A 27,095-nucleotide genomic window follows, 5' to 3' on the forward strand; every position below is an offset into this window, starting at 1 on the left:
ACTGTAAATTCAAGCAGTAACCTGTAGTACCAACAGAGGAAGCTAATGTGCGTCACACCTACTGAACTATTATCCGTAAAATGAACAGTGTTGTGGTCATTAAAGCCAGGTGACAAATCATGAGCATAGACGCTGAACATTAGTTATCTATCTAGTGATAGATCAGATAGATTAGCAATTTACACAATACAATAAGAATAACGAGTTTTTAATTTATACATTGGTTTCATGCAGGCCTAGTTAATACTCAATTTTAAAAATATATCCAGAATCAATGGAAATACTTAGAACCGTTTTACTATATTACACCGTCACAAAAAGGCTGCTTGTCTTTGAGGGGGTTTTATTTTGTAAACAAACCGGAAGTTTCTGCTCGCCTGACACCGGGTTGACGTCACGTCAGTCGGAAGACCGGCCCGGCTAGCTGTCATCCGCGTAGCAGTGAAGGGCATGACATGGAGTTATATTTTCCTATGTACAGTTACATATGTGTCGTAGCTTGTTAAAGACATACAAAGATTTGAGTATTTCTGGGTAGCACTTTAGCGCTCGTTTAATCTCGTCGCCTTGACCAAAGGGTAGCTTGCTAACCGGCTAGCTAACGTTAGTTAGTAACTTAGCTACAGTAACCGTTAAAGGTATCGAGTTCAGACAGAAGAAAACCTGCGAATGGCGTTAATCCTGTTTACGAGGTCCCGGGCCCCTTTAATGAAAACGTCCCGATCAATAAAGAGCGAATTCAGGAAGGGTAAAGGTAAGCTTTCTATGTTGGTTCGTGGCTGTATATCTTTACTGTTTATTATGATAAATTGAGGCTAACAATTAGCTAGCTTAGTCATGTTAGCATCAAGGAGGAGTCACGTCTTTACCGAGACAGGTATTCCTGGGCTGGCCCAATTTGGGTTTCTAGGAATAAAGAGACTCAAGGTGACAGTACCAGCAGATAACTGGGCATCACACTTTAAATAGGTTGTCATTCATTCTTATTAATCAGTAACCACTTTGTGTTAAAGTTGGTGTTGTTTTCCTCGTGAGACGGGCACATTATTGACCACACCTTGCTGATGAGAATTAAAATAGCAAAACGTGATTGAGGATCCTGGTTTACCTGAGCTCAACCTGGTGTGTGTTGTAACTATAGAGCGCCCCCCCCCACACACCCCACCGCTTTTCCACTGCAGTCTGAGAGGAGGTTGCTATGGCAGACAGGTTTCCATCTGTTTATTCAGCATCCACAATATTCTTACGTACAGGAGGTCTGCTATGAGAAGGAATAACAGTTAATTTAAAAGTGAATACATCATTTTCTAAAATGCCTTGCTCCATCTTCGTAATGGAGCAGAGTTTATCTTGGTTGTGTATTTGGACAAGATTGTGAAACACTGAGCCACATTGATGGTGATGTTGCAGAAGAACACAACTTTGTTTTTTTTTTGTGCTTTTCCCAAACTGTTGTTAACACGACTTTCATTAATTTGTAATGGAAGTCATTTGTTTATGAAGAAATTACCAGCATCTAGTTTTTGAAATAAACCTTCATCATCACACTGACAGAAATACTGCTATTTCACTCAACACTCAACTTCTCAGCTGTATGCACTGGATGTAACTGAATATCTCTGACTTTTAGACAGTTTGTTGGACAGGACGAGAATGATGCCTATGGGAAGTCATTATTGGCATTTTGCAGACTAAACAATTAAGAAAACAATAAAAAATGTAGTCTGCAGATCAATATTGAAAAGGATCATCTTTCATAATCAGTGCTGCAAAATGCCAGTAACTAAGATTATAAAGATTATATTTATTTGTCAGGGACCATGTTTAAACACATTAATAACATATAAATAAAAGAGAAGCCAATTTTAAACCTTCTATCTGCAGTCTCCCAGGCAGGTAGAAGCAAACACTGAAAGGTACTGTATGTCCATTATAAGTCGTAGCCCATAGTCATTATCTAATTTTCTGCCCCAATTGTATAAGGCTGAGTAATATGCAAATATTGACCAACAAAAAAATTTGTCCTTGTGGCACCATGGCACCATTTAATATCTCTGAGTGTGTGAAATGTTTGCAATGAGCAAGACATGTAGCTTGTAGCAATATTGAGTAAATATGTTTAGTTTTTTTTCCATCAGTAAACCAACCTCTATCTATCTATCTATCTATCTATATATATATATATATATATATATATATATATATATATATGCATGCACTTTTGCTGTTTAATCTATAGGTATCTCAACTGTCAGTGAGTCGCTTTACAGAGAAGAGAGGACAAACCTTTTGTATCTGTAGTTTAGGTGCTGCATTAGAGCTGAACTTATAAATAGATGGCAGGTCATAAAAGGGATTTGTCAGTCAGCACTGCGTGAACTCAGACTCTTGGCTTTAGGCCCAGATTATCAGACAAATTGCAGTGCTTACATGAGGAAAGGTCAGTGCCTCTTATAACACAACACAACTTAGACTAGGCTTAATTTCCCTTGACGTATTAATGTCTTTGCAGACATGAGTGCTGTTACATGCCTGTAGTATATTAGGCTGACACCTCTTATTCTGGATGAAATGTTATAAACTCCTTACACTTAGAGTCATATAATTCTTGTGAATATCCCAAAGATTAAGAACAAGCAGCTTCTGAAATATCAGGATAAGTGATCAGTAGGATCAGAAGTGTTTTCCTTGAGTTATTTAACATTACATGTTTATTTTTAGATTGAAAAATTAACTTACTATGAATAAATAGAGGGAAATTTACAATAGAATGTTTTCAGCTTGACTTTCACAGTAATATTAAGTATGACTCACTGACATGACCCAGAAATGTCATATTTTATGGACTGTGAAAGGAGATGTCTGACAACTACAAACTAACAGAGATGCTTTCAGAGGATCTGAGCATAACAAAAGGAACAGTCTGGACTTTACCTTCCCAGGATATTGTCCCGTAAACAAATTTTATTTTAGGGTTGTATCACTTCTATTTACAGACTCTGTTTTGTTTACATATGGCCAGTGTGGACCTAAATAATCATACACGGAAAATGATTATAGTGAAGTAAACATTTCTTACAATGTCCCTGGATGTAGAGCAATGCATTATATTGTTCTGTGTTCTGACAGTATTTTAGATCTGTGATGGAACGTGTCCAGCTGATAAACCAGTTATGTAGCCCTACCAAATTACAGAACAGAACTGCTGCACTGTATTGAAATGGCTGAGAACAGACCTAACAACCAACAAGTTCTTTAACAGGAGCACTTCAAAGAGCTGACCCCTGGTCTCTGTTTGGCGATAGGTTGGTCACACAGTGCAAAAGGAAGTGCTACTACACTACTCTTTTAGCACCTAAAGTGAGCCAGCTGCAGCTTGTGGGTCATACAAGAGTTAGCTGTTGCTTGTAAAAGTGAAACAGTCATAGCTTGACCTAGCCCTGACCTAGTTTAGATTGCATCAAAACCAGATGCATAGGGGATTTTACTAAATCTGTGGGCTGTGACAAGAGTAAATAAAGTATATAGTACATTAGAAGTGCATCAATGATGCTGCTGGATCAACATATATTCAGATGTTCTGTAGCTGTCAACATTTAAGATGTCCATTATTTTAAGTAACTGTAAAGAACTTTAAATTAGAACTTTGAATTGGATGGAATATCTATTTTCTATTTCATATATTTCCAAAATATATGAAAATGTTAAAATAATCTTAAAAGCTCCACAAAACATGGAAAGGCAACATTTGTAGGTCACCAAAACTGATGTATTTATTGATTTGTGTCATTGTACAATTTGTGGTAAAAGAAATTCCATGGTTTTTGTCCTTGGTCCAAGCTTATATAATAAAAATTGATATATGTTCTTAGCACCATATGTTTGCATACTGTTTGAAATGAAGCTAACTGTTTAATGTATCACAAAAACTGCTGTGCAGCCAGAGAAAGAATTTGAGCATGTGACATTTCACAGGTGTGAATGTGAAATCAAAAGTGTTAAAACACCAGAAGATAAAACCACAGAGGACATTGTAACTGAGTGTAGCAGTGTTTACAACCCTGGCGACCTGTTCAGGCTTAGTCATGTACTGTATTTCTAGGGTTTTCTTTCTGTGCTACAGTAGCTGGCCACCCAGCCACAAAGGTGACACTGTTCCAGTAAACTCTTGGCCACCAGCCACAGCCGGCATGTTCAGCTAGGACTTGCTGGATTCAATCCAGCCAGCCATGTGAGAACCAGAGGAAGGGTGTGGCTAGGCCACCTGCTCTGATTGGTTTGAAGTGTCTGACCACTCCACCCTCTCTCTGCGTGTACAGTGCGTCACGGGAATGACAGCAGCCTCTGGGGGTTTGGGAGCCCCACTATGTCCCACTGAGGTTGTGAATATCCTGGCCAGCAAGACAAACCAGTCTGAACATATTTACACAAGAAAAGTGCATCTCCTTTATTTTTCAGTTTATCTACAAGTCTTCATTAAAAAACATTTATTTTTTAATAGAAAGGTATCTAGTGTTGTATTTACTTATAAAAGGCTAAAACAGTTTCCGTGGCCTGTGTTATAGTTTAATGGTAACACCGCCGCCCTCCATGCAGAAGACCGGGATTCGAATCCTGGCTGAGGTCTACCTCCAGTAGGGGTTCTTACATAAAACCTCCTCATACTTACCCTGCTAGTGCCTTGTACCTTGTAAGTCGCTTTGAATAAAAGCATCTGCCAAATGACTAAATGAAAATGAATTTAGCAAAAACTGTGTATCAAGTAATTCCTTGTCTGGTATGACTGTGAACAAGTTACTTAATAGTTAATAAAACTATTATTAAGTTCTGATAGACATTGTATTGAAATTATATTTTGAATATTTCAACTAAAATTACAGATACTACCTTATTCATTGTGCCTTATTCTGCCTTATATAAGTTATTAAAGTCTTGTGTTGTGTTTTGTTGTCCTAAATACAGGCTTTTCAAGCATTTGTATGCCCCAATTTACTTAAGGTGTGTTAATATTGAAGCTTCAAAAACAGGTCTGGTTCAAAATTTCAGCTGACTTTTGTTCAGTATTTTAGATAAGCTATTTCATAACCCTTTTAAAGTGTGTGTATGTTTGCTGGGGTCCTAGCTGGGACAGTAAATTCTGAAATGGACTTCCATTAGGGTATTGAACTGAGCAGCCCCCACCCACCCAGATGGCTGCAGATGTGTGCTCCTCTAATTTGCTCATCAGCAGTAGAGTATGCTCTGAGTGTGTGCCTCTCTGTCTAATGGCTTATTAGCAGAACACAGCTGCTCATGTTTTTTTCTTCCTTTCAGGCAAACTACAAGATGGTGCCTGTTTCAGCTGCACAACGCTCAGACTCTCCTTTCAAAAGTAAGCCAGTTAAATGAGGACCTTGAATGTTGTTTGCAGTTATGAAAAGTATCTTTAATACCATGAAAAATTAAGTCCTTATGATGCCTAAGATACATAAAACATTTTAGGAATTAATTTTTTTTATTTGACTTGACATATTTAGGTAACTTAGTGTTACTTTTCAAAGCACTAACATCAGTTGAAAAGATTTTCTTTAAAGGTTTCTAAGTTGCTTTAATGTTAAAACCAATTCTAAGTCACAAATCCCCGTTTTTGAAAGGTACTTATAATAATATATATTAATATGTTTTAAATTAGAAACTTGCAGACACACTTGCAAACAGGCTGAGACAAATTGAGGAGGTTTTATGTGTTTTTTTGGAGGATCCACCTTTGCAACATTTGAAGGTCACTTAACTTTATTTGTACTTTTTGTATGATGTATGTATTTGCCAGGACCGTTACTCAATATCCCAGCTGCAAAACAGCTTTCATTCTGTATGCAAACTACTTTCTAAGACAAGTGATGTGTTTTAGAAGTCAGTATTTTATTTTGAAATGTTACTTTTAAAAATAACTTTGAAAATACAAAGTTCATACTCAGTCATAAATTAAATCTGTTTGTTTTCTTGTGTCCTTAGACTTGATGGACTTCGACTTGGCAGCTTGGCCCAGGTCTCTTCTTTTGGTCCTTCCTTTCCCTTGTCAGACAGCCATGTGAGCCCGTGCCAAAGCCCGGACTCTCAGCGACTTTACTGCGCTTTTGTTTTTGGGTCTTCTTCACCATACCCTGCGATCACATCAGGGGCCCAGTGGACAATAGCACGACCGCATGATATCTCTGTTGTCAGGTGGATACACACTTCAAGGAGGAGATGGGATGACTCAAAAGTGGAGAAGTCACTGCGTTCGTTAAAAGACAAGAAACTGGAGGAAGGAGGACCTGTGTACAGCCCAGCGCTGGATGCAGAACCTGTGAGAAGGACACTCCGACAGCGCGTTGTAGATGAAATCAAGCACTACTACCATGGCTTCAGACTGTTGTGGATTGACACTACCATTGCAGGACGAATGTTGTGGAGGGTCCTGAATGGTAACGCCCTGTCCCGCCGTGAGAGGAGACAGGTAAGGCATGTAGGGAACGAAAAATAAGAATACTGTAGTTTCAAGTTTTTCTGGAGAACTGTTTTAGATTATGTTCTTATTACTAAGTGCAATGTTTGTCTTTAATTTGTGTGATTATGATGTGCCCATAACCACCACAATGTTTTGCTGTTGGTCTATGAGCTGTACTCGAATGGTGGGATTTTATTTATTTTCTTAGGGGCCTTATTGAGTCGGTGTAGCAACAGCTACACGATAGCCAGTTACTAGCTTAGTATATGTATATTCTGCCTTTTTACAAGAAAAAATTAAAAGTTCTGCTCAGTTACAGAAATGCTTATTTATTAGAATGAATAGCAGGTGAACCTTAAATTCTTTAGCCATTTTCCACTGTGACGGAGTTTAGAGAGAGGATAAGAAGCATTAGTTTAGAGAGCAGTGATGACTGAGCAAGGATTCAAGTCTGAAAGTTCAGACATCTTGTTCTACGATGTTTAATCCACAGCTTCTCAAACCTAATGGGATCAATTATAGAAATTGCCTGCATGCTGAGTGTTTAGTCACTGGGCACTCAGCAGATTGTGCTGCTTGATTAAAGCTCTTTAAGTTGAAGCTTTACGTGTTGCGGCTTTAATTAGACAACCCCATTTAAAGTTAGCTTCACCTAGTGTTTGCACATATCAAAAGGTTCTCATCGTTGTTTCAGCAGCAATGGATTGCCACAACATAAACACTTTCACTACATCATAATCATAGTATTCACACAAGCATTAACAGTCGAATATAGTGTAAACAGATGTTAAAATCCATTACTATACATCATTTGCAAACTGTAAAGTAATAAACCCTGAATAAAGGGAGGACTTAACTTATACTTTGACTAATCTCTACCTTGTTCTGAATTTGTGGCAGCCTGCTACCTGACATACAGAGAAGTTATTTGGAATCAAGCCCAGTTCTCACTGCAGTAATCTGATACAGGTGCTGGCACACAAGTGCCATTTCTTGGAAAGTGAGCACATCAGTTCAGGTCACATTTGCTGTTACCACATCGCTCAGTGGTACAGAATGCCGGTGCTCCTTAAAGGTGTGAAGTATTGAGGTTTGCTGGGGTTGACTGGAGCTCTGCTGCCCTTGTATGGGAATCTTTCTGTCTGCATTGTTTGTGACACTTGAATGAATTACTTGTGTTTTAGCCAGGTCCTTCTTCTGTTTTGATGATCAAAACCCCATATTTCTGGTTGTCAGAATGAATACACATCTTCTAATACATCTTCTGCAACACAAATACATAGACAGTGATGATACAGTATAGTGTACTGTATATACTCAAATGTAGATTTAATCCTTAATTATCCATTTATAAGAATATACAGCAGTTAAACTTACAGACATCAGTGTGAAGACATTACATTAAACATGTAGACAGCAGGACCTTTCACAAGGATGCAAAACTACTAAACCTGATATGTGCATGACTGCTTTTACAGGGACCCTTATTGTAGTATTAAATGTTTTATTCATTTCTTTTATTTAGCATTGGACAAGACTACATTTTAAAGTCATTTTATTTATCTGTTATCCTGTCAATTATTGCGTTTAAAAAATAATGATAAATGAATTACTGTTATTCAATGATGTATTTGTATTCATCAATGTATTGATTAATTATGCTTGTAAAGATTGATGGGAAATCCAAAACTAACTGGAATAAGGTACAAATACTCAATATCTTAATATCAGTACAATTTACAAAATATTATGCTTTGGAGACTAGATGGAAAATCACATAAGTGGCAGAATCACTAATATTCAAAGTGTACAAGAATAACGTTTCAATAAAAGGACAGAGATGTGTGTTTGAAGTTATGTCTCAAGCTTTTAGTTTTACTTTGAAAGGCACCAGCATGCTGGCTCCTGATAACAGTTTTAAAGTAAAACTGAAAGCTTGAGAGAAAACTGACAACATGTATCTGTCCTATTTTTGGAGTAACTTTCAATTTAACATTAACAGGTATTAGTGCAGTGTTGCCTTACACCAGACGAAACTTTGCAAACATCAGTTCATCCATCCATTAGCTAAATACTGCCTGTGGGGGAGCTGAGGCTAGCTGACATCTTATGGGGGGATGGACAGGTTGCCAGTCTATAACAGAAAAACTGTAATAATGTTAAACAGACATGTTATGCAATCACATCTTCATCAAGTCTTACAATAAATACAATATGTAATTTTGTTAGCCCAGAGTCCTACAGTATGTACATTGATATTGCGAAAGAAACTGCAAATAAAGCCTCACAAAAGTGCTAATAGCTGTAGGTCAGTACTGGTAATGACCAGAATTTCCTCCCATTAAATCCACACCACCACCCCATCTGCACCTTTTCAAATGCAGCTGACTCCCTTGGAGCGCATGTCCCGAGCCCATTCATCTAACCTGGACTGCCTTTGCCTCCTTAATCTCCTCCTTTTCATATTCACTTACAAAACTCAGGGCTCTGTTTAAGGCTCCTTCTATTTTAATCTGTCGCCCCCTCCTCCCTTCTTTGATGTAGAACTCTGGGAGATGATATACATGTCAATGGACCTGCGGACAAAGGCCTTTTCACTCAGGCTGGCCTAAATCCTTCACCCTACTGGCCACTGGCATGCAGGTGGAAAGGGCAGAGAAAGGAGGACTCGTGTTTTGGCCTTCTACCCTTTCTGTAGATGGCTTGTGGGAATTGTCCCAGGACAGTCAGCAAGCCATGGCTGGACAGCTGTACAATGAAGTAGACTAATGTCAGGCTGGTACCCCTGTACTCTGAGGATTGTTCAGGTTTGTGCTGAACAAATGTGCTTCCCGCTGGCTCAAGTGGACAGATTTAGGGCGTTGTGAGGCAGAATGTTCACTTTGGTCTACAGCTCCATGCGAATAATACACCAGTGAGTTAGAAGGTTTCTGTTGATCTGGGGATGTATAGACCCCGGGTTAAAAAGTGCTGACTGTTGCAGCAGAGACAAAGGAAGAGGTAAACATTTTCACAGGTTTCCCTGTTGTCTTTTCCTCTCACTACTGCTCTCTGCTGGAGGCATAAAAGAACTACAGCCTGGTGGCACTGAATGGTATATGTACCGTTGTGAAAAGTTGGTTCACACAGGACATCAGTGCTATCTGTGAACATTTGAACATATTTCCACTGTTGTTTAAGCCATGCAAATAATCTTTAACAGTACCCAGCTCTCATTTTAGTTCTAATGTCCGTTTTCCTGAATGTACTCTCCAGTTCCTCAGAACGTGTGCAGATGTCTTCAGACTCCTTCCCTTCCTGGTGTTCATCATTGTTCCCTTTATGGAGTTTCTGCTTCCTGTAGCTCTGAAACTCTTCCCCAACATGCTGCCGTCCACCTTTGAGACACAGTCAAAGAAGGTAATAAAGCAAGCTGCATGACTTAGACCTAATACAACATCTTTTCACACCAAAGTTAATCATTTTTATAAATAAAAAGGTTTAGCAACATTAATTTTGCTGTCTCTCATATTACAGTATCTGATTGAATAATAAAGTGAAATTTTATTTTCCATCCATGACATGAACTTTCACTTAGAATCCTGACAAGCTGATTGGAAAAGCTAATTAAACTCTAATCAAAGAATAGTGGGATTCATGATGTCTTTACAATATGTTTGGCAGTGCCTATAATTAAGTGATGGAATTTTGTGACAGAGTAAGTTGGTCATTAATTTTTAAAGACACACAAACCTCACTGTTAAGACATTAGATTATAAATATATTTCCTTTATTTCATCTAATTTCATTGCATTGCTGAGTCACTGATGAAGCAGTATGAAGAATGTGGAGTTTTACTGCTGTTTTAGGAGGAGAGGTTGAAAAAGGAGCTGAGGGTCAAACTGGAGATGGCCAAGTTCTTGCAAGACACCATCGAGGAGATTGCTTTGAGAAACAAAGCTGCCAAAGGCGACGTGACGGAGGAGTTCTCCACCTTTTTCCAGAAGGTTGGTGTCACAGGGTGTGTTCACAGAGAAAGAACAGTATGAAATGAGGGAAATTTCTTATTCTTGTAGTGGACATGATGCTAAATTTTCTGACTGGTTGATTTAATACTATGTGTGTTAACCATTTTACACATTCAACCTTCACTTAGCTTAGCTTAGCTAACTTAAGTTATAATTAGAAGAGAATCCTTAACAACACATGCTCCTTTTACTCAGTGCCTATTTGTAAACAAACAGATTTTTCAAATATCTGAATAAAAACTAAAGAAGGTGCTAGACACATCTATTTTTTAACAGGATAAATAAATCTTAAGAACGCCAAGCATGTCAAAGGTCAACACATTACAAAACAAAACTAGGACAATCACTGTTGGCTTCTAAAGAAATGTATGTCTGAAATATGAGCTGTTCCATCTCTGTTTCCTACCTGACCTGAATTCAGATTGATCTATCAGTAATAATTTCTTTATTTGTGTAGATCCGTGACTCTGGAGAGCGTCCCAGTAATGAGCAGATCCTGAAATTCTCCAAGCTGTTTGAGGATGAGTTGACGCTGGACAACCTGACCCGACCTCAGCTTGTAGCTCTCTGTCGTCTCCTGGAGCTTCAGTCCATTGGGACCAATAATTTCCTACGCTTCCAGCTCATCATGAAGCTGAGGGCCATCCGTGCTGATGACAAGGTATAACGAATAAAGTCATTAATAAAATTAATATTAATAAGAGGTGCAGCACTCAGCGAGTGAAGTTCTCTTTACATTTTATCATTATTTAATTAAAATGGAATTTCATTCAGTAGAAGAAGAATATGAATTCTGCTCTGTATATCCAGCTGATAGCAGAGGAGGGGGTGGAGAGTCTGAATGTGAACGAGGTGCAGGCAGCCTGTCGAGTCAGAGGGATGAGATCTCTTGGTGTCACAGAAGAACGACTGAGAGAACAACTCAGCCAGGTAACAACAACAAACTGGAAAAGGAGAATATTTTTAGGATTTCACTCTTGGCCACACTGGGATCCATTTTTTCTTAGTTATAACTTTTAACAGTTTAGTATTCTGATCTTCTTCTTCTGTCATTTTATTCAGGGTATGACCCAAAGGAGAAAGCTGTGGAATCTTTAGGCAATTCTAAGATTGTTCCTGTTAGATAACAAATCTCTTCCTGTCATGTTTCTGTTGCTTGTAGTGGCTGGAGCTGCATCTTAACCAGCAGATCCCCACATCTCTGCTGCTGTTGTCTCGAGCCATGTACCTCCCTGACACCCTGTCTCCTGCCGACCAGCTAAAGACCACACTGCAGACACTCCCTGAGATGGTGGTATGTTAACAGAGCTGAAATATGTAGTCAAATGTCCCAAACGTCATTAAATCGTCAGCTCAAAAGTTCACTACTCTGCTCAGCTCTGCTCTACTCTGTCCTTTACTCTCTAGACAAAGGAGGCCCAGCTGATGGCAGCAGAGATGGAACTCTCTAAAGTGGACAATAAGACCAAGGTGGAGACAATGCTACAGGAGGAGGCAGCCATACGCCAGGACAACAAGGACAGGGAACTGGAGAGGTTGGCTGATGCTGCAGAGAAAGCTGCCAGGGTAATGACTCCTGGTGTCATCATTTTTAAAAAGATTTATATTCTTCTAATGTGATCATCGTTTTATCGTGGTTGTTTTGGTTTATTATGTCCTCTTGACTTCAATTAGGTCTTTAGACAGTTGGTGGCTAGTGTGGGATGAGGAGGTTGTCATGAATTATTATTTTAGTTTATTTACCTAAAAATAACAACTGTTGGTCCAATTGTGTCTTTTGCAGGAGGGTGAGATGGAGCTTGAGGCAGAGCAGGCAAAGGGCAGTGAGGCAGAGTCTGTGTTGTCCAAAGCGGATATGGCTGCTCATTCTGAGACACTGAGGGATACAGCCCCTGTCATCGAGGGAATCAAGGTAATGTGCAGTTGGTGAAGTCAGTAGATTGTGGAATGTGCTTAGCTGTGATTTTCACATTGACGTTTCTGGAGTCAAATTAAGACAATAACTTTTTAATTCACACAGAATGCTACTATTTTGACTGCTCTTTCACCAAGGGTACTACAAACATCTGACCAGCTCAAATTTTGAGCTGTGTTGAAACTTTTTTCAGGTTCTTATTTACTGATCGTGACACTGCACGTTTTCTACTTTGCCACCTTTTTGTTTTATCATTTCCTTGTCTTCTGTTTCACACACTCTGAACAGTGGCAGACATTCCTGCAGTTCCAGGTTAGGTTTTTTTAAAGTCTCCTCCCAAATGACCCTCACATTCATACCAGTTTATCTTTGCCTGTACAGTATCCCCCAGTAGTAACTGACCCAGATGTGGGATAAACAGTAATTGCATATAAATCTTGCACAGGCTTTATCCGTTTCCGACAGCAGTTTGATCCCAAGTTCCGTAGTGTTATGAGGTGAATGTTGACATGAGCCTGCAGATTAAAATGAAATGAGGTAAACTCACAAATGCTCTTATCAGCATTTATTTTTTAATAAAACAAACTTCAGTGTGGACAAATCATATTTACTGTGTTCAGCATTTAACAGTGTTTCTTTTTCTTCAGTTATAGAAAGTCCCGCTCTGTGTGGCTCTGAATTGATTAAACAAATGCTAGATATGATTTGCTAATTCTGTTTGTCCCACATGCAGATGAGCCTTTCCTTCTTATCCCTTGTTCATACCTCCAGGCAATGCTACTGAGTAAATCTGTAATGTGTTATAGGGTTATGGAGAGCATCCCAGTGCCCTAGATCTTATTCAACTAACTCCACATGTGAACGTACCTTTTTACCTTTTTCTTAAAGCAGCTGGCATGCTTTTGGAGGGGAAAAGTAGATTTTTAAATGCACACTAGATTTTAGAACTGCACATTGCAGCTAGTTTTTGTGCCAAAGTTGAATAATGTGACATTCTGGAGCAAATCAGTTCAGTTGTGATTTTATGTTACAGGGGGAGGAAATCACCAAAGAAGAGATTGACCTGTTGAGTGATGCCTGCTCGAAACTGAAAGAGCAGAAGAAGCTGTTGACTCTGGAGAAAGAAGAACTGGAAGAACTGAAAGATGATGTCCAAGAATATAATGAGGTGCCTGATTCAAACAGTAATTACTGTAGACAGACAAAATTTTCTCATATCAACCAAAATAGCCAAAGAAATATGTACTCTGTTTGCTTCTGCAGGCCTGGATTGGGCATGAATGCAAATTATTGCTTTGTATGCAACTATATCTACCTACTGCAGCATAGGTTATATTTAAGTATTTGTGTTGTTCAATTTCCAGGATCTGGAAGAGATAAAGAAGGAGCTATCTAAAACCGGACAGGAGAAGGCACTAGAGGAGTCGAAGGCAAGCAAGCGTCTGACTAAGAGAGTGAACCGTATGATAGGTCGGATTGACAAGATCATCAATGAGCTGGAGAAGGACAAGGTCATCCTGGATGGACAGATGGACAGTGGAACCACTCCACCTGTCGGGTAAGAGCATATGTTCCCCTTAAAACATCTTTTTTAGGAGATCCATTCAACATTACAGACTGAGTGTACGGCAGTAATGTCAAATGCTGAAAATATTAAATTTGGAGAAGGATTAGAGTCCCATAATTAACACATGGTTATGTTTGACAGTGTCCTAAAACTATTAACTTTTAACTACTAGCTAATCTCCATGAAGGGTTAGGGTTATCTTTATGTTTTTTATAAGGGGATTATGTGGCTTGTCTGGTAGCCGTCAGATAGTTTAGTAGTATCATCATCATTCATCATCATCAACATAATCATCATAATTTTACTGTAAAATGATGGTGGAGATAATGCAAGGAACAAACAGTTTCCCAGAAAAATTAATCCAATCAAATTTTTACAAAGTGCTGTTTAACATAGTTTATAATTGTAAAAACCAAATCCAGTTCCTTATTCATTTAACATTTTACAGATTATTCATTACTAAATATAGTGATGCCACAAGGTAAGAAACGTGGTAAACCGCCATTTGCTTGCTTGACAAATGCCAACATTGCATTGTGTTTTTGACCAGCTGCTGAAACTGGGCTGTAAAGGATCAGTCATTCCTCATCCACAGTCTGTTTCTGCTACTTACGTAATACTTAATCATGCTCCCCTATGATTGCTGTGCTCCCAATTTTAATAAACACTTTACTGTCCTTAATCAGTGAAATCAACCTTGTCACCCTTACTTGTCCAAACTATTGAACATTTCTTGACTGATGTCTGATCTTACTGATCTTTACTGAGGTTAAACAGTTTTTCTCAGTTGGACAGAGATGATTTAAATTCAGTATTTCTCAGCTTTAATCATCAGTTAATTCAATCCAGTTAATTATTTTCAAGTGTGCTGTTTGCATTTCAGCATGCATTACGTTTTGCTCCTTACATGAAATTAAAAAAACAAAACTTGAGAATCATTTTCATTGGAGTTATCTGGGAACCTGAATGCAGCATGTTGTTCAGCAGACTTCTCCACCACATTTTACGTCCTGTCAAACCTGGTAACCGTTTCCTGTATGCAGTCTGTTCTACACCTTCAGGGAGAACCTCATCAGCATCGACGAGTTGATCAGCATCATGCGGCAGATCCAGAAGATTCCAGAGCACAAGCTGCAGCGCATCGCTGAGGCACTGGACGACAACAAGGACGGGAAGATTGACATTGATGACGTAATCAAAGTACGTTGAATATGTATAATATATATCTTTGAGGAAGATACAGGATGCTCATTGTCTCTCTAATATTGTGTAGTTTTTATAAATCCTTCCTACTTTGCTTAACAAGTGACTAAATTAAAGAATCAACATAGTTACACACACACACTCAAACGTTTTTAATTAATTTAAAGTCCTAGTGATTAGTGTATCCATAATGTCTATTGAATTTCTTCCGTCCTGTGTTTTTCCAGGTGGTGGAACTGATCGACAAAGAGGACATCGACATCTCCACCTCTCAGGTGGGTGACATCATGGTGATGCTGCAGAAGGAGGAGAAGCTGATGGAGAAGGAAAAGGCTAAAGAGAAGGCTGAAAAGGAGCAGGCAGCTACGCTCAACAGCTAACTCGTGTTTCCACAAAGACACAGTATGACGTTTGTGACTCAAACCTGGTGAGAGAAAATCTTTGGACATCAGATCAATCTGGACAAGTTAAGACAAAGAGTCACAAGGTAACAGATACCTTCTCAGAATGTCATTTTACTATAAATTAAACTCCTGAACCTGAAAAAATGAAAAAGGCTTGTTGCCTTTAAAACGCACAAATCAAAAAGAACCTTAAATTGGTTTTCTGGACTGATCATATGTTAATATTTGATTTTGTGTAATTTTCCAAAATAATTTATTGATACAGGGAACACAGGGATGTGAAAACATGGCTGTTATCCCAACATAAGAGTGGGCAAAAAGAGAGAATTTATCCCAAATGAAATGTTTAGACAATATATTAGGTTATATATTGTTTTAGGTATGAAGTGAACCATTTTGCCTTTCATTTCATCCAAGTCATCATCTCAGAGAAATGAGAAATCATTTCTGGACTTTGCACAGTGAAAATCATCATCCATCATTCCACTCAGTTTCTTTTCCTCTTAGATTTTTTTTTCCGTTTATTTCATCCTCCCACAATAAGCTGTTTTTTTTTTTGTTAGGACAGGTAGCTTGGTGGCTGCAACCAAAGACAGCATAATTAGGAAACATCAAATAATGTGTGCAGGTTTACACAGTTGGATCAAAAAAGGTTTTAGTATAACCCCTAAAAAATAATTATTTCTCCTAAAACATAAATAAATAGAGGATCCAATGTCTACATCAATATTAACCTTTTTATTACTGCCATTTCTTTTCATTTTGAATTCATAATCTAATAATTGTTTCTATTTCTATTCTGTAATTTTTAGTGCAGCTGTTCATATATTTTATTGTGTAGCTCTATGTTAAATGCCAAAGTTGTGAGTAATGAGAGATTCTGGTTATTCTTAAAACCAAACTGATGTTTATGAGCAGAGAGGGTCATAACTGGTGTAGGGACACTAAAACAACACAGCACGCAACCAAATATTGGTCAGGTGTTTGTGAAGTAGTAGCAGACTTATTTTTTATTAGTTTGTTTCAGAAAATAGTTCCCAGTTGTTTGGAGGCGGTCTGGTGAGTGTACAGGTGAATGTAGGTAGTTAATTTTATGCACATGAGTAATATGATAGCTGTGGATCATTAATATCTTCATAGGTAAAATACAAAGTGGCCTTCTCTTGACACAGTTTTTGGGGATTACATACTGTATTATACTTATTTTTGAGGACTTTACTAAAATGTTTTAGTGATGTTAATTTGTCTTAGTGTTATTTTATTTGTGGGCTTTTTCAGTTGTAGATCACATAATTAAAATTTTAGGCACATAATGACATACTTATGTTTTAAATATTTTACATTTTGCCCATGTGAACTCCTTCTGCAGTCAAATCAAATAACAGGCTTAGTGGAAGCTGTGATCAATGCAAGTTTGCTTACAGTGTAAAAATGGATCCACCTCCATCTATTGAATTGCAGCCAGTAGTGTGTAGCTTATAATCACTCTCAACCCTCAGTTTTCATGCACTGTAACTAGAGAAGAGTCCAGGTGTAAACGAGTATGACAAAGTGGTGCTTGAGATAACGCTGAGTGGATGCCGCTCCATTTAGACCGTTCCCGGAATCCACTGTCGAGTGCGGATGATTAAGAGCTTGTTCGTCTTCCATCAGACACTGTCCTGGTTCAGACCCAGCCCTGACAGGGTGAGGGCTCTGTTACGCCTGGGACCACTCACACTGATGGGTGCAGGGTAAACACTCGCCCCATACATGGGCCAAAGCCAGCTTTGGTGGACGGTTGTGTTTAGGCTAGAGATGCTCCGACGGGACATGGCATACTCTCTCCCTCATAAATCAGCAGCCAGTGTAAACACGTCAGAGGAACATTGGGACAACTTCTCGATTGCACTCAGCAGGAGAGAGTGGTGTTTGTTTCCCTGCGCCTGACAGGTCACACTCAGGGGTGCGCTGTGTACTTAAGCAGCACTGCCACCGTTTCTACGCATGAGGGGGTCAAAGTTTGGGGGGGTGAGTGGAGTGACACGTGCAAGGAAATGTTAGGCCGATAGAGATCAATACTCAGGGTTACAGTGTAGGTGCACAAGAGCGTGAAATCATGTTTACACCAAAAGTATCAGCACGCAGAGAGACAGAGAATTATAATAATAGTTCTACATTCTTTTGTAGATTGTATTTTGGTATCTCAACACCGTCTGAAACAACAAAGCACCATCAGAACAGCCCAAGAAAAAAAATCAGCAAATTCTCACGTATGAGTAGCTGGAACTAGACACTGTTTGACTAATGTTTTGAAATGGAAAATATAGAAAACCTGATGTGAATATCAGCAGAATGCCCCTTTGCCAGAGTAGTGACGGCTAAAAACAAACAGAAAAAATATGCGTGCTTTTATCTCTAAAACACAGACATTTTGTATTTGCAGAAAAAATGTTTTTGCAGCCGTGCATGCTACTGTAGGTTATGATTGTGTGCCATTACTTTTGGCTGCAGTGTGAGGAGTTGAGCACAGTTCACCACTGGGAGCAGTGCTGCACTGTGGTGTTTAATCTGCTGCTGTCTTTTGAAAAGTCAACCTAAGCGAGCAGAAACAGAGGGATGCAGTTGGCAGACGAAACATTTGACCAGCAAGCTTAAATCAGTCGTTTGCCTTTTCTTCTAGTGATTTCCTTTTGGGTCCAGTAAGAAGAAAAAAAGGCAGATTTTAGCTTGCTGACGTTAACTTTGACTGACGTCTGCTGAGTATTACCTATGTCTAAATGCACTGTTGCATTTTGGATACTGAAGAGAAGTGTTAATTGGTGGATGTGGTGTCAGCAGGGAAGCTGAGTTTAATAATCTACAAACAAGCCGTCCTAAAATAGTTCTCTGTGTTAGAAGAACAAATATCTTCATTCACTGATGTTGGTTTCATTTACCTTTATTTCACAGTTTAATTTATCTTTCTAAACTGGAACAAGTGTTTAATTTGTAAATAAATAAATCCTCAGGCTAAGAGCAACAAAATGTAAAAAGAGAAGCAGGTGATGTGTGGATTCACCTTCGCTTTTTGATATGAGGCCTATATGGTGATTATTTAGGATTTAGTGTGCTCACAGTTGGTTATTGTAGTGACCCCCCCTTTATTAAGCTTTTTACAGCAGCTCTTTTGAATCACAAAATTATGCTACTTTTTGTTGAATGTATACGAAGGAGTTTTCTCTTTCAGAAGTTTCAAACAGGCAGCTTGAGACTGAAAGCAGGATCAGTAAACTGAGAATAGAGAAGATAGAAAACAAACAATTAACTGTGTTATTAATTATAGAGTAGTTGATTATATGAGTAGCCACCAGCTTATTACACTGAAAACATGTTCTAAAGGTATGTTAAAGCACAAAATGATTCGCAGAAAAATGTGCGCTGTTTATTTGCCACTAATGGACTATGATTAGGGAGGGTGAGTGTTAGGTAGGAATTTTTATTTCTTTAGCTTTTCCACTCTTAGTTTTTGCAAAAGTTGAAATATTTACAAAACGCCACATGGACGCATTTTGCATTGGTTTGCATCTCATCACACTGCTCCTGAAACACTGTTCACAATCACACAGTGAGGAGCCTCTTAGCGTGTTCACATAACAGTGGAAAAACAGTGGAAGCATAACACTGCTGTGCCAGAGCTCTGTGTTGGTCTGCACAGTTTAAATGCTCTGCCACCTTAGCCACTAATGCTAACGTTGCTAACTGCAGATCGCTACACAGATTGAAATAAAGTTCACTGCTGGACATCAGTGCATCGAACCACACACTCAATTTATTTAGAGGTGTGTGCTGTAGCAGTTTAATTCATGTGCGAATGCACTATTAGAATTGTTAAAAAGCATCAGGTTGGTAGCTACTGTCAGTTTATATGACATTGAACCCAAAACTAAGTTTTCAAATGTACTCTAGAAGAAAATGAGACCTTTGTGCTGAGCTTTCAAAAATCTGTAAATGGAGCTTTGAATCAGTATCAGTTTATTTGGAGCCTACTGGAGTTTGCTTTGCATTAATTGACATGTTATTTATTTATTTATTCAATCCAAAAACTTTCCAAAGTCTTTTTCTTCTAATTATAGAGATGTTTTGCAGGAAATAAGCGGTTAATAGATTTGATTTTAGTTAAAATTGAATTTCAAATGTATAAAATGCATCAGTTTGCTTTTTTTTTTTTAACACAAATTGAGTATTCATGTAAAAGAACATTTACAAACTGAGAAAGTGTTAAATAAACCATGACGATCCTGAACCCATTTTTGTTTGATTTAGTTTGGTTTTTCATCTCATCATGTTTAGTTTTCATCTCCTCTTTTCCATCACTCATCCTACGTCGCCGACCACTTCGTCACAGCCATTTTAGGTTGTGTGTCTCTGAATTTGAACCAAGCAGCCATTTGCAGTTCATTCTCATCACAGACCCTCATTCCTCAGTTGTTACTGGCCTCACCACACTCGCTGCCACTCCCCACAGAGCCTCCGTCCTCCACCGCTGAATTGCAACCAGACATATTTTTCCAGTGACAATTTGAAGGTGGTTATTTTAACAGATTGAAGGAGGATACACAAATGCATAAAAAAGATCTGGTTCTTAACCTCTTGTGTGCAAATTAAGAAAAAAATAACTTGTTTTGAGGGCTTCAGGGTTGCTGTATTTGGGATTCAGCCACAAATTCCTTTTCAGGTTCTAGTAAGGCCATGAAATCTGTTGTGTACTATCAAGATCTCACATATAACTCTTAGGGCTGCACCAACATTTAATGTAAAAACTACAGTCAGACTGCCTCGACCTCCAACATCTCTCTGCCATTTTAGTAAATGGATCAAAACAGTGGGGGCTGTGTCTACTGTGCTAACAACACGAGTCAACCTTATCATCTGACTGATGTAGTATTTGTCCTTTTGTGTAATAGTGACATTGAAGGCATCAATTTATCATCTGGGAACGATGGCCTCCTACATCAGATGATACAAGCATGATTCCAAGATGCATTCACTGTACAAAGCTTTGTGTGTGCCAACCTTAGTGAAATAATCAACATGTTATTTTTACACATTTTCCTTTGATAGATGGCAACAGATATATCCAATCATCTGCAGCAGACTTGAACTTCTTATTTTAGAGTGGTTGTCTAGTTCGTTCGCCCCCACATCAACATACCAACAGTCTGGGACATGTTTTGTTGTTCGAGCACAAAAGAAACTCGTAAGGTTTTAAAAATGCCTTGTAATTTGTATGGGCCACTCACAATCAGCTAAAGTAGGAGTTGAAACCAGAATATTTCACCCAGAACTGGACTCACAAAACTGAATCTTCTAAATTTGAAAGGACACCTGTGTTTTTACATCTTGGTGCAGCTTTGAACATATAAAAACCTTTGATGGCACTTATAGATTTCCAACCAAGTCAAAGAGGCTTTTTGTGGCAATATATAAACATCCACCAACAGAGGTCTGAAAACACGCAGACTTGAAAGCTGCAGACGCCCTGTAATAGTCAGTTAAATGTTTTCTCGCTTTGGTCCTGCTCCCTGTTTGCATCCTTCATCACGTCCCCACCGAGAAAGATATTTACACCTCAGTTAGCTCAGCAGTCTGTCTGCAGGGATGGGGAAGTGTGTCTGTAAGCAGTTCACAGCGAGGCAGCCTCTCACTGAAGAGGCACATTGATCTCAGGCAGTGTGGGAGCCGACTGCTTCAGGGAGTTTCACTGTTTGAGGAACAATATTCTGATGAGCAGGTGATGAGTGGCTTCAAAAAATCACGAATACAATACAACACAACACAAACCTGGATGATTTCATGTATTCATTCTTTCCCCCAGTCGAAAATAATCAATTTAACGGCCTCTAAAATGTTAACATTCATGTGCTGTTTAAAACTTAAACCATCTTCCTGTCTATGCTACAGTATCTCTACCACTGAAATAACATTTTTACTGTGAGCAAGGAAACAAACCACATGTGCCCCTGTTTTTGTTTCCAGTAAAAGTAAAAGCTTAAAAGAAGCCTGATTAATAGTTATATTTCAAATCATCTTAGCTTTACATTTTGAATTGTAAATTAACTTGACCTGAGTGCAGTAACAGCTGACCATGACGTCATATTTGCTGTTCTACTTGAACACTGATCAGAGGATGATCGGAAACCTGGATCAACTCAGTAACTTGGAATTGGAAATTTGGACTTTGGACTGAGGAAATCTTCACTCTAACTCTTCAGCTCTTCTGTGTTCAGAACTTGTTTTGAATAAATATATAATTGATGATTTCTACAAGCAATGTTAAGGGTAACAAGTACATTTTTTAAGTGTAGTTCGAAGATGAAGGCAAAGAAGAAAATGTAGCCGTGCAGGGGATGTGCAGCCTGGGTTACTAGTGTGCATGTGAACCCTCAGATCCATTAAGTGGACACTTGAAAAAAGCAGATGGGTCACTTTGAGGTCTTGACTGCTGTATAAACTGTATGTAGACCTTCTTTATTCTAGTGTAAATAGGTTAAGGAGCACACTGGGCGCCTGCTTGTGCAGCACTAAGTAAAGGTCCTTCACTGAAAGGTAAACTGGTCAGTCATTTATTGGGTTGCATGCCACTTTACTCCCCCACATGTTCTCTCTGTGTAATTCTGACTATAATAACTGACTGTGTTTTGTTTTGTCAATTTTAAATTAGGGGAATTTCCTCATTTTCCTCCTGTGTTAGATGAACACACAGACGAAACATCCACATGCACACTGTGCATTTCAATGTGTTGAATGTGCAGCTGTTTTCTCAGATATATCAATTGACTGTTCACTTCACACAGACTCGTCACAGGTGCTTCACGCTCACGTACTGTTACGGTTCTCTCAAGAACATTTTATTGATGATTTATTTTGGTAAACTCGTGCCTCTGGATCATTTTAGCTCTGGTTCTGCTCCACCCCTGTTTTTGTCCCCACTTATAGAGACTGTACTTAAACCAACTTGTTTTTTGGATCTTTTATTGTTGTAAACACATTAATTGTTAACATTTGTTTGGGCCCCAGTGTGGCTTCAGTGAACGTTTATGTTAATTTCTCATTTCCTCGGGAGCAGAGAGGAGGTTGTTTGTGTGCTCTGAGGGCAAAATGTCATTTTTTAAAATGAAATACCTCTTATGATTTCCAACTCTGTTTTGGCATCAACATGTCAGGTCTGAAGATGAACACTGATTGTCTTGAAATTATGATTTCTTGGAATAATTAGGGTACAGTTGTCTTTCCACTGCAAACAAAGCAATTGAACAATGAGTTCAAATCTTTTTGCACAAAGAAGGCAAAGCAACTTCATTTGTACCTTAACACAGGTGCAATTGAGAGTGCCTTGCAGCAAAAAGTAAAGACGAAATAGGCAAGACAATAAAAAGGAAGATACTATATAGGACATAGCAGTTAGTGGACAGCCAGTTTTAAACTTACATCAGAAGAGAGTCATGTATTCTGAATGCAGACGCATTTTAAGAGGCTGCATATCTGTTTAGTTTGTGATGTCCACACAAACTGGGTTGAACCACACTGCTGCTGATTGACCATGTAATAATGACCAGATAATGTAATTTAAACATCCACGTGATGCTTTGAAGTGGAAATAATATTCACCAACAGTGTGATAACACTTGTTAGGAATGTACGTATTCATCGTCATCATTTACAAATCGTTTGTGGTGTGATAAGTTGTACAGACTTTCAGGTTGCCTTCATATTGTTTGTGCAGGTTTCTCATGTTTGCCCTCAAAGCTTTAGAGATTAATGGTCACTGCTGCTTCTTCCTTCAGTCACGACAGCTGAATGTGGAGCGTCATGTCTTTATAAAAGCTGTTAAACAGTACGAGAAATCTAAAGTTTGGAAAACTCACACATCCTGAATGAATGTGTCGTTTAACACACAGAGACGGATTTCTGGAGATGGAAGAAGATGTAGAAAATGTTGTCTTGTAAATCGTCACAAAGTAAAAGTGTCGACTTTTATAAAATGAGAAGCTGATCCTTGTTTTGAGTATAAACTGTTCACTGCCGATGAAACCACGCTGTCGTCTGCTGCAGTATAAACACACACAAACGCAGTTCTGTCTGTCTGCTATGCTTGTGTAGCTACTGAAACCTGCTCTGCCTCCAAATGAAGGAGACCTGAACATATCTGAGACGTCTGGAGTGTTCAGAGGCCGCTGTGATCACGCTGTTGCACATATCCCTCGAAACAAACTGCAATAAATCTCTGAACACAGCTTCTCTGTGCAGCTCTGTCTTCTCTAGTAGCTGTGTGAGCCTTGTATGAAACGCAGGGGGAGCCGGTTTAAAATAGATGTACACTTGTTGCTTTGGGCTGATGTTTATCTTGATGAAATATTACATTTGTGTGTAAACGAATCCTTCTTTTAGCAGCACCAATTCATCTGAGGACGACACATCACCGTGGATCCTGAATCCAGGTTGTGTCTTTCTACTGTAAAGAACAGTTAACTTTAGAAGACTTCTATGTTTGTCTGAGGTTTCTTCACTATAAGAAGGATATTATCCTGAATAATATATTATAAATGATAATTTGATATCTAGCTACAGGTCACTGTGACATTCAGCAGCCTGTAAAGCAATTCAGTTTTAAAAGTTGATTCAAAACATGTGATGTGATTGATCTAAACAGCTAAAGGTAATAAAATATGCAGTAACATCATTCATTGAACAGTCAGTGTGGTGTTTTTCTGCAGCCCGGCCTCTAGATGGCAGCATGTGACTGAGTTTTGTATGTGGGTGGGTGAAAACTCTCAGGAGCAAACTGTGACTTCTTGTTGTTCTTGTGCACGATGAATGAACAGAACGAGGTCAGCCACACAGCAACTGAGAGAAAACATTTTATTTTTAGTAATTTTACACTTTTAACCAAATAAAAGAAACTGTTTGTCCTCGTGCATTCAGGGGCGTCAGCTAAGTTGGGAGGCGTTTTACTGCATCAGGTATGGAAAAAGAAATTCTAATGGACTTCCCTCTGATGGTGTAATCTTTCCTTGTGGGGGCAAACTCCACTTACAGTACAATACCTGGCATTTGAGCAGTATAAAGAGGTTTTAGGGTTGATGGGAATCCAACTGGATCGTTTTATAAATAGGTAACTTGACAAATGTTTTATTTAAAATGTCACAGTAGATATACAATCTACCAGTAGTCCAAGAACTCTCTTCAGTCCCAATACCCATCACTTACACAGAAAAGTACTTCATGAAATGTAAATTCTGTAAGTTTGAAGAGAAACAATGGTTGCAGTAGTCTAAGTCCTTCATGACACAGTGCACTGAAACAAAAGAAATGTGAACCTTTACTTAAAGATAATGAGAAAGTCTGGAAATCCAACCTGTTCTTTTGAACGTTAAGTTGTTATATATATTTTATATATGAGAACAGTACATTCTGATTCTTGAATGTCTTGAACGTTATGTGGGTTTTCCTTCCTGGCAGACGAGTGTTGTGAGCAATTCAGAAGCAGAAGCTAAAATAGAAACCTCTAAAAAATAAAAGCATTTCATTCATAACATTTGCATAAATACATATATGTATTACACACACTGTACATTTATCCTGGTCTGGCGTGATCTGCATTTCGTAGTAGTTTTGAATCCACATGCTGGTTAAGAATGTGACCTTCTAACAAAGGTACGTGGACAGAACAAACACGTAAACATACTTTAGTCAACTTTTCATCCTGGACTTTTTTTAAGCTCCAATTTAAATCTCATATTTACAGTGAAGAATCTTACAATATTTTAGACAATTTTATTCCAACTTTTATGGAAACAGCTTGCTGGAGACACCTTCCTGTTTTAGAATGACAAAGTTGTGTCCATTAGGAATAAGAATAGTGACGACTGTTAGTAGTTCGGATTAACATGCATGGTTTAGAAGTAATGTGTGCAATATAGTGTCCATATACTTTTGGTCATGTAGTGCATCCTTGATGTAGTAGTAAGAGGTATCAAAATAAAAGTACCAGTACTGCAAAATGCTTCCTAAGCACAGTAGTTGTTTAAAGGTATATTTGGTCTGTGTATGGCTCACTTCATGTGAGTTAGTGGGCAGGCTGCACTGAAGCCTCTCTGTAGGAGAGAGAGCGTCTCCAGGCCTGTCTCCCTTCCAGACCAAACACACATCCATCTCTGTCTCCCAGGCTGCTGGTGACCTCTGCTATCTGGCGTCGAGTTAACCTTCACTCTGGCGTCTGTAAACAGCCTGGCTCTTCACCCGAGGCCACCCAGCCTCTGTGGTCAGTCACAGGAATCGGTATTAGCCAGAGATGATGATGAACATCTTGGAGAGCTTCATCAATGTGCCTCACAGTCACAAAGAGTACATACAGAAGGTTTTAATGAGGCAATAAAACTTCCCAAATTTCACACAGCGGTGGTGTTTCTTTGCTCCGCCTGAGCTACACGGAGACGAGAGCGAGTTTGTGGTAGATTTTGACAGGGAACTGTTGCAACGACGGGCTTCCTCGCAGAGCGCTGTGCTCCCTTTGGACACCGTCTTTAAACAGTCATCTGGCTGATGACTATTGTAATGAATAAAATAAATTGTACGACATTGTGTTGAGTATGCTGATTAAAAAGTCAACTTCCAGATTTGCGGAGCAGAAAGGCTTCTTGTTTCGTGGTTGGACTCTAATGCAGAAGAATGTCTGTTTCTCTTCACTCCCCCTCATCACACTCGATTCTTTTTGATAAGCTCCTCGTCACTTCTTCCAAGTGCATTTTTGAAAAATTCTCTCTCTGGTTTTACCCTTTACTATAGAATGATTTTAGTGTAGTTTCTCATGAAAGAAAACAGGCTGATATAAAAGGGAATGATGGGCTGCTGAAGGTTGTAACACCTTTTCCAGACAACCCACTTGCACATCTAAAATCCTTACATCTAAGGGATAAATGTTCCTTTGTATAGAGCTCTAAAGGTACTGCACAATTGATGCCTGGTTATGAAACTCACATACAGAAAAGCTGCAGATTCCTTTGACTGCTTGGGTGCAGCAGAAATAAATGGTGTCTGCAGGTAGAGGATGGTGGATATTTAGAGCAGGAAGTAGCTGCATGCTTTTAAGGTGACACTATGAGAGCAATGAGAGTAAACCAGCTAAAGAAAGAGCTGGAACTCGCTATAAAGCTCCATGAAGCAGATTCAGGTGGTAATCACTACAAGAAAGCCTGTTCACAGTGTCATTTCATGCATTGTTATTGTATAAATAACAATTATAGCCACTGATTCTGTTGTGTACACATAAAGTACATTGCCCCACTGATCCTTTTATTTACACTTTTGAATCTCGTTAGACTGTGCTGTGTAGAGTGTGAGGTAAATATGCTAAATATATTAAATCTATTTCATATGACACACATCAGGCTGACAGTCCCTTGAGGAATAAGAATTAGACTAATAGAACTGTAGAACACGTCTTTACTATGAGAATGACTCACAGATTAACAGCTAAAACACATTATCTGCACAATGGCTGCACTGTGGC

General features: G+C 38.8%; 1 protein-coding gene across 3 annotated transcripts; it reads left to right on the forward strand.

The window, feature by feature from the left end:
• Positions 1-404: 404 nt before the first annotated feature.
• On the forward strand, positions 405-19,833 carry letm1 (leucine zipper-EF-hand containing transmembrane protein 1). Of its 3 annotated transcripts, XM_026339588.1 has the most exons (15): positions 405-754; positions 5,314-5,371; positions 5,995-6,478; positions 9,725-9,868; positions 10,318-10,455; positions 10,934-11,137; positions 11,287-11,406; positions 11,639-11,770; positions 11,884-12,042; positions 12,260-12,388; positions 13,425-13,559; positions 13,756-13,949; positions 14,407-14,439; positions 15,002-15,158; positions 15,389-19,833. In XM_026339588.1, the coding sequence occupies exons 1-15, from the start codon at positions 670-672 to the stop codon at positions 15,539-15,541; spliced, it is 2,325 nt and encodes a 774-aa protein (XP_026195373.1). In that variant the 5' UTR covers positions 405-669; the 3' UTR covers positions 15,542-19,833. The 3 variants fall into 3 exon arrangements, with proteins under 3 accessions (XP_026195373.1, XP_026195374.1, XP_026195375.1); XM_026339589.1 differs by lacking the exon at positions 14,407-14,439; XM_026339590.1 differs by lacking the exon at positions 14,407-14,439 and having other exon boundaries at positions 15,020-15,158.
• Positions 19,834-27,095: the final 7,262 nt, after the last annotated feature.

This window comes from Anabas testudineus, chromosome 22 (assembly GCF_900324465.2).
Source record: "Anabas testudineus chromosome 22, fAnaTes1.2, whole genome shotgun sequence".
Classification (NCBI taxonomy): domain Eukaryota; kingdom Metazoa; phylum Chordata; class Actinopteri; order Anabantiformes; family Anabantidae; genus Anabas; species Anabas testudineus.